The sequence below is a fragment of the Triticum dicoccoides genome, chromosome 1A, assembly GCF_002162155.2.
Source record: "Triticum dicoccoides isolate Atlit2015 ecotype Zavitan chromosome 1A, WEW_v2.0, whole genome shotgun sequence".
Classification (NCBI taxonomy): Eukaryota; Viridiplantae; Streptophyta; class Magnoliopsida; order Poales; family Poaceae; genus Triticum; species Triticum dicoccoides.
In genome coordinates, this window is record NC_041380.1 from 590,651,134 (window position 1) to 590,663,403 (window position 12,270).

Below are 12,270 nucleotides of genomic sequence, written 5' to 3' on the forward strand. Positions count from 1 at the left end.
CTAGCGGCAAGAGAGCAAGGAAACTGGCGGATGCGATGAAGGTGATCATCGAGGCACTGACAATGATGAACAAGAAGGTGGATGCAGACATCTACACCTCCTTATTCTTGTCCGGTGGCTCTTAGCCTCACTCCGGCCACCCCTACACCTCCTCCTCTGGCACGTTCGACCACCACAGCCGTGGTTGAGGACCATGGCAGCCACGTGCTCAATGATATGTTGGAGGGGTAAAAAATTGCCTTTTCTTTTTTGGCCGACGCATTGATGATGGTTTGCGGCTATGGGTTTGAGCTTTTTGTTGTTTATTGTAGTGTGCAGGAGGGAAACTTCATGTCTCAATTGCATTCATCGCACATCTAAGGCCTCGAGGATCTAGATTATGGTAGTTCCAGGTATGCTCAAGAAGAAGATGATGAGGAGATCGGTGATCCCGAAGTGGAGGAGGTCAAAGATCCCGTGGATACTCAAGCAAGCACCAAGGGATCAAGAACACAAAACTATTCCCAAGACAAAGACATTTCATTGTGCCATGCTTGGATTAACATGTCGCTTGATGCATCAGTTGGCACGAATCAAACCAAGGAGAGATTTTCGAGTAGAATTGAAGACTACTATTGCAACATTGTGACCATTTCATAGAACCGCACTCTAGACTCTCTTGGCCATCGTTGGGGCACCATCCAAGAGCAATGTAATCGATGGTCTGGTTGTATCGATCAAGTCAACCATGAATGACCAAGTGGGGTGAAAATCATGGAGTATGGGCCTGTCATCCAAGCCACATGCAAGTATCACAACAAGAAGAATAATTCCAAGACCTTCATATTGCACCATTGCTACAAATGAGCTAGTTACCAATGAGTAGTGGATACGGAGAATGGTGGTTGTGATGAGCACGAAAGTGCTTGATTTTGTGTTACATGCCTTTGGTAGTGCTCGAGACATGCTATATATGTTTGTGGTGATTTTGGATGAAACTTGATCGTTGTGGTGCCTTTTCGATCAACTCTATGCATGTTTTAATTTGAGAGCACGAGATTAACTATTCAGATCCAAATAGTCAGAATACAAAAATAAACAAATTTCTCGATCGGCTTCCTCCTATCGGGATCGGGAATAAGCTTTGGGGGAAGATGAAGGCTAAAGTTATATCTCACTTAAAGCGAGATGGAAGCTCATCTCGCCTGAAGGGTTTTACTCTTTCGTCATTTATGGGCCGATCCGCTTCGATGTTCTTTTTTGTTCGTTGGCTTCGCGTTGGCTCTGATGTTCATTGGTTAGGTATGGTTCTTTAATTTCTTTGTTTCTTCATGATATTCTTCTATTTTTCACCCTTTTTTCATTTTTCGTTTTCACTGGATGTTTTTCTTTTATTTTCTTGTTTCTTCCTCTCTTTCACCATTTTAATTTTTTTCATTGGTTTTGTTTTTTTGTTTATTTGTTTCTTTTTCTGTTCTCACCGATTTTCTTCATTTCTCTTGCTTTTTTATTGGTTTTCATAGGTTACCTTTTTGTAGAACACATGTCTACTTTTTTCCGTACACAATGTACATTTTTAGTGTACACTTGAATCATTTTCTTGATACACGTTGAACAATCTTTAAATACACAATGTACATATTTGTTCTTAAATACATGTCTTGAACACTTTTCTGAATACAAAGTAAAAAAATATCAAATACACCGTGAACATTTTTTTAATGGAACAAACATTTTTTCACACACAATTTACATTTTTGTTTACATCAGGAACATTTTTATATACACGCTTAATTTTTTTAACTATAGAAATAACAATTTTTTAATATTTACTTTTATGTAGTGAACATTGTACATTTTTCATATACAAAAAAAACTTTTTTTATACATGTTTGTTATTTTTAAATACATGGCTAACTTTAAAAAAAATGTTTTGAGGTCTACTTATTCGGACAGATTGTAGATCTTTCGTATGTTATAGGATTGTAAGAAAAAATTTATACTTGTTAAACATTTTTCAAATACATGATTAACTCTTTTTTAGATATATGTTCTGATGTCTACTTTTTTCATATGGATTGTACACTTCTCGTATACATAAATAACATTTTATTATGGACATTTAACATTTTTCAAGTACATGATTAACATTTTTTCCAATATAGTACCTCAGTCCGGAATTACGACAAGTAATTCCAGATGGAGGGAATCTGTTTTAGTGTCTACTCCGTCCGATACATATTAATAATATGGAACAAAGGGAGTATATTTTCTTCATACATATCGTACATTTTATATATACATAAAATACTTTTTATACATGTTTTAAACTTTTTTAAGTGCATGATTAACAGAATTAACATTTTTTAATATATGTTTTTAAAAATTAGTGTAGATATGTCGGGACTATCTTTTTTGATACAGATTGTACATTTTCGGTATACATAAAAATCATTTTATACACGTTTATCATTTTTTAAGTAGTGATTAACATGTTTTTCAAGTGTTTTAAACATGGGAACATTGTTAAATGCAACACAACATTTTTTTATACTAAGCAAATCAATTTTTTAATAATGTATACATATTTTTAAAAAATTTCCTAGACATTTTTCTGAAACATGGAAATATTTTCTCATTGTCACAAACATATTTTTTAAGTTGTCAGCATTTTTTATTACTATGGTAACATTTTCAAATTCACATTTTTTTATTTTAGGTAAATTATTATCTTAATATATTCATTGAAAAATAATAATGTAAAAGAAGGGGAAAAATGAACTTACCGTGATGTCAGTGCGACGTCGCCACGTCCCTACTGGGACGGGCCTCCATCGAGTCCATGTAGAGTGTTTGCGGGAGAGTCAATCATTTTTCTCGCTACTAGTAAGATGCCCGTGCTACGCTACGGAATCACAAAAGATCAAGTGAAGCATTATTTTGAAGTCTAGTGAACAATAAAATATGTACCAAGACATTGGTCAAAATGATGCCATATTTACACATTGAGCAAAATCATACATATGATTTCCAACTGATAAACCCCCTTGTCCAAGCAAACATGTATTATCTCCATTTTCACCTTACATAAGACTGTTCTCCCTACCCAATTTTCTCATGACTCTTCCATATTGAGGGGACAAAGAACAAGATATGTTGTTACCTTTTATTCAAGGATTCAGCAATGCTAATTTCATGCTAGTATATTAGGCAAACCAGACTAAAATGTGAAGAAAAATGGCAGCAGTAGATATATCCAAATAACATAGCAGTACATAATATATCCTGAGCACACAATTATAAATGGTCCACAAGAAAGAAACAAGAACGAGTTAAAAGTGCCTTGACTTAATACACAAGCACCTACAGTATATTCTTTTTTAAGGGAAAGCAACAACTATATTACTAATACTTAGTAGGCATTTTGCCCACTGCAACGGCTGGCACAAGGGCAGATACATTGAAGTCCCACCAGAGGGTCTCAAGATTACAATGATGGCCTAGCCTGGCCAGTTCATGTGCAACATGGTTTGCTTTTCTTTTACATACCAAAACTCTGCATCTAGAGAACCACAACCTCATTTGGAACTTTACATCCTCGATGACAGCAGCATAATAAGGGGGAAGAATCAGCACGTCGAGCATCTAGTGCTCCTATCTACGCCGTCATATTGACATCATTGGAAATGGCGAGAAGCTCTGCCCCAAATGCATCGTGGATATTATCACCTGTCCTAGCCCGTGATAGGATCACAGCTCTTTCTTCATCACGAGGAACAACCCCCCATCCAGCAAAGGAGCCGCCTGATGTAAATGCCCCATCAATATTAAATTTGATCAAATCTTGTACAGGCGGTTTCGTGAGACAGAGTGCGCCCGATCAGTTCATGTGTGTCCAGCATAGTACACTCTTTTAGTTGTTTGCTCAAAACATATGTGCTAACAATGTTGGCCCTCGAGCACTGGCTTCATCCATCTTCTCACATAAAAGGACATCAGGTAATCAGTATTACATATATATGATAGTCTGTAGTATATTTAGACAAAGGAAAAAACAAGGAGACTATAGGGGGTATGTACTCTGTAGTATATTTAGGCAAAGGAAAAAACAATGAACAACACTTGTAGTACATTTTGTACAGGAGCAAAGAAATAAAATGCAAGTTAAATATGTTTTTGAATCATATGTATATAGAAGGGGTGAGTGCACATGTATCTATGTACATACAAAAATATTAATACTGGACTACTTGTAGCTTTCTTACATCAACCAGGTTTCTGCGAAGAAAAAAAACCCGCCAATAACAGACAGAAAGGAAAGAAATATTCAGGTGTGGCCTGAAAATTGGATGTGGAGCTACCAAGCAAACGAAATGCACTGATGACAAAGCAACCTGCTGTCGGCGTCGTCTGTATTTTTTGAACAGAGGGAGTAAAAAAGACAACTACTAAAAAACAATTCAAACACACATAATTTTTTTTACAAAAAAAATGAACACTAAAGCAAGTATCTAGGTTGTCTTTCTATAAATCCTCCACATAACCCTAGTTAGATAGATGTAAGTTTTAATTGTACTTGAGTGATTCATACCTTGGGCTACATGCTGAGAACTTCTTTGTAGACTATGTTCTTTGTAATATTTGCAATGGAGTTGGACTGGCCATCCTTTTTCTTATCCGGGAGAGAGAGAATCTTCATATTACTTCTAGATGTAGCTCTAGAAAGAGCAACATAGAGCTGCCCATGTGAAAATACCGGCTCAGGGAGGTATACACCAACATTTGGTATAGTTTGTCCTTGTGCCTTGTTAATGGTCATAGCAAAGCTAAGTCTAACTGGAAACTGCTTCCTCTTGAACCTAAATGGAAACATCTCATCGTCTGATGGGCAAAGGTGAATTCGAGGAAGGAACACCCTCTTACCAGCATGCTGGCCCAACACAATCTCAGCATCGATTGCATTCCTCATGAATCCCCGAACAATCAACCTCGTCCCATTGCACAAACCACTCGTTGGGTCAATGTTTCGTAACAATATAATAGGGCAATTAATTTTCAGATTTAGGATATGGGGAGGTAGCCCATTAGGTGTTAATGAATTCAAGAATTCTGCAGGATAGTAGTTGTGTGGATCATCATCCGCGCGATCAAAACTGTAGTATATCATCTCTTCCCCAGGAAGTCTCTCAATCATACTCATGTTAATCTTGTCAACGTACTCATTCCGAGTTGAAAAAATTGCTCGGGATGTTATGTAATTTGGATCCAAGAGGTTTTCATCTACAGTCATCCGGAAAACACTTTCAATAAGCTTATCAATATCAGTGGCGTCGCCGGTGTATGGTACACAAATCTCATCTGGAAGCCGTATGTAATCATCATCCACGGTATCTTCAGTGCCATTCCCGACACGGAGAAGGTAATCAGCAAACTAGGGATCACTCTGAGCCCTCATATTACGGGCAAGTCTTAGTTGTCTCATATTCTCCCAAAGGTAAGACTTGCGTAGCGTCGCATCAGTTATTTGTGACCTTGTTCCCTTACGAACAACAGGAAGCACTTGTCTGAAGTCTCCCCCAAACACAACTGTCTTTCCACCAAACGGCATGTCAGGTCGATCCATGATGTCCCTCATGCTATTGTCAAGGGCCTCGACCGCCTGCCGCTTTGTCATGGAGGCCTCGTCCCAAATTATGAGAGACGCCCTCATAAGAAGCTTACTTGTCCCACTTTGCTTGGTGAAACTGCAGACCCCATTGTCTTCGGTGTTCAATGGTATTTTAAACCTTGAGTGTGCAGTCCTCCCTCCAGGCAAGATGGATGCAACAACGCCTGATGTTGCTGTTGCAATAGCTATTTTACCCTCAGCACGTACTTTTGCAAGTAGTGCTTTGTACAGATAAGTCTTCCCTGTGCCTCCGGGTCCATCAACAAAGAACACACCTCCTTGGCCACTATTGATGGCCGCAAGTATCTCGTCATATGCATATCTTTGTTCTGGGTTTAGGAAAGATGACAAGCCAAGGTGTTCTGGGTCCACCTCTATCGTGGACTCCTCTATGATCTCCCTAGCCTCATTATCTGAGGCATCATATGACTCATCAATTTCTGGGAGAGGGAATGATGATATGTCCTTGCCCATCGATTCAAGCATATTTTTTATATCTAATAACGCCATCTGCTCAACTACATGGGGGCACATTTGGGTAGTCGATAGTCTTCTGTCATAGCTTCCAAGTGTCTGTCCCATAGGCCACGCACATTGCTGGGCTCACAAAAGACCAATATAGTGGCAAATAGCCTCCGAAGGGAAGATGGCATCTGAAAAGCCTCAGCTTCCTTAAGACACACATCGATAGTATTATCTGACTCGATAAGACCCCTCCTTTCAGCAGCTTCACGGAATGTCGGGTAAACAATACCATTCACTGTTCTAAGCTCTTCGAAGGATGTAGCACCTGTGACATGGTTTAGAAGCACTCTAAGATAATACCTCTCCCCTTCAGCTGGATGTGCAGACACAATTCTCCCAATCTATGCGCGTTCATCCCTCCTTTTCCAATACTTTCCACCTGACATCCAAACAAAATATGATGGGAAATCCTTATATAAAATTCCTCGAGCCAACTCATATTTCTTGTTTGCCTCAAAATACTCAGTTAGCATGGTCTTGGAAGCTCCTTCTTCAGAGAGGACATCATTCAGATTTGCGCCCGCTTGAAATGACACCATGTGCATATTAGGGAGGTGGAGTTGGAGTTGTCTAACAGATGGAAATATCTGACTAAGGTCAAAACCATATATCCTCCATAATGCTTCTGGTGGCGTAACCCACCTGGAATCTCTGTATTGCTTTATCTCATCAATGTTCCCATCACTATCCACCTCGTCGATAGAAACAGATGCTCGGTCATGGCCCTTATATATGTATTTAAAGAGGTACTTTACAGCTTTTATGCTTGAGCAAACCTCGACATTGATGTGGCAATTATACCTTCTTAGTAGGTAAGGATTGTATGGAACAACCCACCTATTGTCTAACTCTTGGCCACGTACCTTTGCACGGCGTCCATCATCTCTCCTCCTATATATGGGATATGAGTCCTTTCCTTGAAGGGTTGATGCATTAAACGGTCGTGGATAGTAGTTCTTGCAGCTACCTTTCTGCATGCACACGTTCTTGGGGTTTAGGACTCCACAAGGGCCATGCATCATGTGCTTGACGACCATTTTGTACAACTCAGGGTACTTGGATTTGTCTGGCAATTCAGCAGATATGAGACAGTCATATTGCTCTGGGCATGTTAGCTTGTACCTCCCCTCCATGATTAGGAGGAAATGAGCATGTGGTAGACCTCTTTTCTGGAACTCAATGACATATACATATGCTGCCACCTTACCAAGAATGTGCCTTTTAAAAAGTTGTACCTTGAGGTCTTCCAACTTCGCTCGAAATACTCTTACAATGAGATCAGGACGATCCTGTGGAGTTTGTCCAGGCTCTAGCTCACTAATTATTTCATCCCAATTAGGGTTGCAAGTCATGGTTAAAAAAATGTCTGGCTTCCCATACTTTTGAACCAAGGCCATGGCATCAAGGTATCTTCGTCTCCTATCTCTTCTCCCTCCAATAAATGATGAAGGAACTATAGTCCGTTTGCCCACTGCATCCGCACGGTATTCCCCAGCTTGAAGGCTATCAACAACACCTTGGTATAGATCAGCACGTATTTGTTTCTGGTGTTTTTTTATATAGTCCAGTCTTGAGGTTTCAACCTTGATGTACATATCAACCACATATTGTTGGAATAGTCGTTTACCGTATAGCATGGTGTTAAATACACCACGACGCATTTGAAACTTGTAGCAATAGTAGTCTCTAACGGAGACGCATAATTGACTATTTGTACATGAACCTACAGAATGAGAGATAACAAAAGGACAATATTGGGAATTAGGAAAAGTAAGCACAATGGGGATAAACAAAATGAACACATGTTATTTTTGTTATATGAATTACCTAGACTCTGTCGACCACTGCGACGGGACTGAAGTATCTCATTCAAGCCGACACCGTTCTTTGGGATGTCAGGATGCCAACCAATCTCCCCTCTTGGGAAGAATAAAGGGTAAGACAATGGATCATAACATCCATAATATGGTTGGATGCTATATCTCGTGTTGTTGTTACTGAACAATACTATGCTACGATCAAAGTGCTTACAGAGTTCACTACCCTCAACCCAAATAGTTGCAACCTCTGATGATATAGGCACATTATACCTCCATTGATCCAACCTCATGTCGGTGTTCAGTTCAATACGGTATTCCTCAAGGTCATCGACTCCACCTAGATTCCTGAATGTTTTAGAATAAGGATTATCCTTGAGGATGTCAACAAGCTTTCGAATGACATCTTGGTCTAGGTTCGGGGAGCGCCGAAACCTATGTTGTAAACCGGGATCGTCATCATAGAAGTAGAGTTCCAAATGCTTTGGCCCATCTTGAGTTGGACCAAATGAGAAGATGTTGTGGTAAATTTGACCATGAGCTCGAAACGTATAGACTCCCGACTTCATGTTTGTGTATCTGTTGTCCAGGCTGACTCCAAGGGTGGTGAATGAAAAGTGTCCATTGAAGTATCGAATGTTATCCCTAAAATGCACGTCATTGGGATCTGAACTTGTGTACAACATTTTAAGTTCCAAGGGTGGTTCTAAGTGTGCTAACTTAACTTTTCCAGACCGGCAACAAAATCCATTTGACTCATACTGGAACCTCTTTGCACCACAATGCTTGCAATCAGGTTTAGGTGCCAGCGTGTGAGTACTTACTGGTATATTCTTGTAGACATCATCATATGGGTCAGGAATAATGGTATCTACTTTAAATGCATTTATCAGGTCATCACAGTCTTCATCATCTCCTACATATACATGAGATGAATAGTGTTATATAGGTCTTGCAGTTTTTGTACTATAATACATGTGTAGGAAAGTAAGGCATCCACGGCATTAGCAATACCTCTGCCAGCAAATATGAAGTACTCGTCATCTTCTTCTTCAGACTCATCATCGTCCGTAACAAAGCTTTCTGTTCGGGAACCTACATATGAAACCAATGGGAGCCAATAATGAATTGTCCATTCCAAGTTATAAGGATGGTTCTGAGTGTGTGTTATAACATACTTAGTAGAGAAAAGAAGGCATCCATACCATAGCATACCTGTGTTAGTGTAAACTATGTGATCCTCTTCCACCGCTTCAGGTATGCTTTCAAGGTTACCTGGTATTTTGATGATAGTGTAAAATACCGGCAACACCTTCGGAAAAATTGGCGAGATAAAGGAATGTGTATGTGAGAATTACCTTGAACTGTAGCAGAAGTTTGTGCCAGCATAATTGGGTAGCTAAAGGCATAAGAGCTTGATGATAGTTGTCCTGCCAATGAACCTTTAGGGCACTGCAGTGCGACGGAATCCTTACAGAGGGTATCTCGTTTAGCTGCGTAGCTTTCTTTACGCTGAGCTAGGAGTGCTTGCCGCTCTTCGGGTGGTAGGCTTTTCCTACGTGCTCGCTGGCGTGCATTCCTTTCTTGCCTTTCATCTAGCGTCAAACTTTGCCTACGTGCTCGCTGACTTGCATTCCTCTCATCAAGTGTCATACGTTGTCTTTTCTCTCTTCTCTGTGCATTAATCCTTTCCTTCTAATTTGGTGTTAAACTTTGCCGACGTGCTCTCACACGTTCTCGCCTTGCTTGTATTTGTTCTGGTGTACGGCTAGCATATCTTGTTGCTTCACGTGCACGCTTTCGCCCTATAGTATTTTTATGAGAAATTAATTAAGTGGGTAAACAAAATTACATAAACACACACTTTCGCCTTATAGACTTACCTTTGGAGCTTTCTCCTCGCTCCAAGTCCTCAATTGATGTGAGCAGACCATTATTAGTAGGAAAAATCGCAGCTGATTGGTTTGTCACTTCATCATCCGAAGAAGACGAGTAACTCAAATGTGTCACACATGTCGGCTCGCGTATAAATAGACTTGTCCGAGTTTGTGGCATGCCATTGGGGCCAGTTCTGTTGGACTTATTATTGCCGTAGACCACTGTGTTATTTAAAGTTGGACCAATAGTCAGATAATACAAATTGAGAAATATGCAAACAGATTGTTCCGCCAAGTGATAAGGGATAAGATAGCAACCTTTTTCTTTTCCTTTATCGCTTTGTTGGCACAAGGATTGTAACATTTGGGCGCAAGACCTGAATATTTCTCCCCAAAACAAAAGAGAGTATGAGGTTAGCCAAAAATGAATTAAAAGATCAAAACACAAAAGCCAATAGGAATGTTATACCTAAAAGAATATTATTCCTTGCCAAAAGCCAACTGGATAATTCATTTTAACCCAAGCACAGGTATGATAGATTTAGAGAAATTTATATTTAGATCCAAAAGTGCACATATGATAAATTTGATCGTCATTAAGTAACAATATGAACAAAACAAATAATATGAACAGCAGCATGTACAAAACATGGAAGTATGAAACAGGGAAGTATGAAACAAGATGCACTCCTTATAAATCTCTAACACAACCACCAATCTCTGAATGAGTGCTCATACTGAATATTCATCCTAACTCAGCCAGTATGTCCTCACCTTGTGGTTCTTCAGTTTCACACCAAAATCCAAGGGTTTCTCCTGTAGACTTCTAATTTCTGAGCTTGTTGAGTATGTTTTGGACCTGCCATGTGGGTTGTCATTTCAAAAATCAGTGATTTAGTGAGAAACAAATCCAATTGTAGTTGCAGCCGCCACTGAGTATTTATGTGCAGATTTAGTACCAATGCATATTTGCTATTTGGTCAACTTAAGCAACAACTTCAAGATCTCAATTGTAAGCAATACCACAATGCATGTATAATGTGGTACTACAAAAGTATAAGATCAAGTGACAAGAATGTGGCTACCTGCGGTCCATCAATCTATGCCAATAGATGAACAAAAAACCAAACTAATATTCTATTCACTAATTATCAGTGCTAGCATTTATTGTGTAGCAATAATATTAGCATAGCAAATCTAAGGACAGTAAACTATTCCCCTTGTATTATAGGGAAAAGGTACCGGTGCTTGATCTCCTAATCGGATCAGCTATTTCTGTCAAAGCACATATATGCGATTGCACAAGTAAGAAGATTCGCCCATACCTCCTTCACGAAGCAGAACAAACGGCGTAGTCCTCACAATCTATTCAATCTGAAGATTTATGTAACCAGCCTCTGGCTTCTTTGGGTGCAGCAGCGTGAGTCGCATATGCCTGCCCATTTGCTTTATATTCGTCTTCAAGAGTGGCTTCTAGACAGCTCCACCTTGGCGCGCGGATTTGAACTTGGTGCGATAGAAAAATTGATATATATTGGTCTGCAAGGTTGGCTTCTAGACTGTTCCGCCTGGGCGCGCGGGTTTAGCAGAAAAATTTGAATTTGGGAGGCGCCACAGGAGGATGGCAGTAGCCAAGAATAGCCCGCCGGTGGAGAAGGGGAAGGAGTAGTCGGCGCCGTCGCTGAGGATGAGCATCTCGTAGTCAGCGACGTACTTTGCGGCAGTCAGCGTTGGAAGGGAGGGGGAAGGGGGCGGATGAGACATCGAGGGGGGGTCTACGGGAGAGGAAGAGGCGTCAGGAACGTACTGCGTCGGCGGCGGACCTGCGGCGACCACCGTCGGAGGAGACAGGTGAGCCGGCGGAGGAGACAGCAAGGAGGAGGGGAAGTGGCAGTGATGGTCTACCATAGGCCTTCTGCAGCAGAGGAGGGGGCAGTAGAGGCGTCGGTAGACGGACGGCGTGGTCAGCCTGCTTGCCGAGGTTGACATCAGATGAGATGGGGAAGGGGGCGAGGGGACGACGAGGAGGATGGGGTCGTGGCGGCGTTGGGAGATGGGGCCGAGAGAAGGCACAAGAGGGCTGGGGTTGGATGGCGCCGGCAGCGGCCAGATCGCCGGATCCATTCCAGCACTGCCGGCGGTGGTTCGTACGGCGCCCCCTAATTCTGGATTTCTGGAGAAGATGGTCGGATAAGGTGGGGCAGGAGAGTTGAACGGGAGAGACAAGTTGGAGGGCTCATCTGCAAATGTGTGATGAATAGCGGGTGTTTTTTGCAAAATTTGCCACAGATTGCTTATGGTGCGTTGGATGCAGATCCAACGATCGTAAACGACAGATGGCAGGCATACCATCATCACCAACTCAGACTTTTATAGGAGTAGAGATAAGCTAGACATAGGCGCG

General features: G+C 40.9%; 1 protein-coding gene across 1 annotated transcript; it reads right to left on the reverse strand.

Moving 5' to 3' along the window:
- Positions 1-3,293: 3,293 nt before the first annotated feature.
- Positions 3,294-12,011, reverse strand: LOC119293542. The gene is made up of 9 exons (XM_037571995.1): positions 11,192-12,011; positions 10,641-10,725; positions 10,185-10,243; positions 9,873-10,088; positions 9,348-9,794; positions 9,205-9,264; positions 9,004-9,084; positions 8,814-8,905; positions 3,294-3,955 (listed from the first exon to the last, which is right to left on the reverse strand). Exons 5-9 carry the CDS (start codon positions 9,640-9,642, stop codon positions 3,905-3,907), a joined length of 579 nt encoding a protein of 192 aa, XP_037427892.1. The 5' UTR covers positions 9,643-9,794; positions 9,873-10,088; positions 10,185-10,243; positions 10,641-10,725; positions 11,192-12,011; the 3' UTR covers positions 3,294-3,904.
- Between the last annotated feature and the right edge of the window lie 259 nt (positions 12,012-12,270).

Bases quoted from the DNA above. Each gene is read 5' to 3' on its own strand.
- LOC119293542 (XM_037571995.1), bottom strand. From the start codon at position 9,642: ATGACACTTGATGAGAGGAATGCAAGTCAGCGAGCACGTAGGCAAAGT. The intron at 9,265-9,347 runs GTAATTCTCACA...TCAAAATACCAG, and splicing joins AACTTCTGCTACAGTTCAAG to GTAACCTTGAAAGCATACCT. The intron at 8,906-9,003 runs GTATTGCTAATG...ATGTATATGTAG, and splicing joins CTTCATATTTGCTGGCAGAG to GAGATGATGAAGACTGTGAT.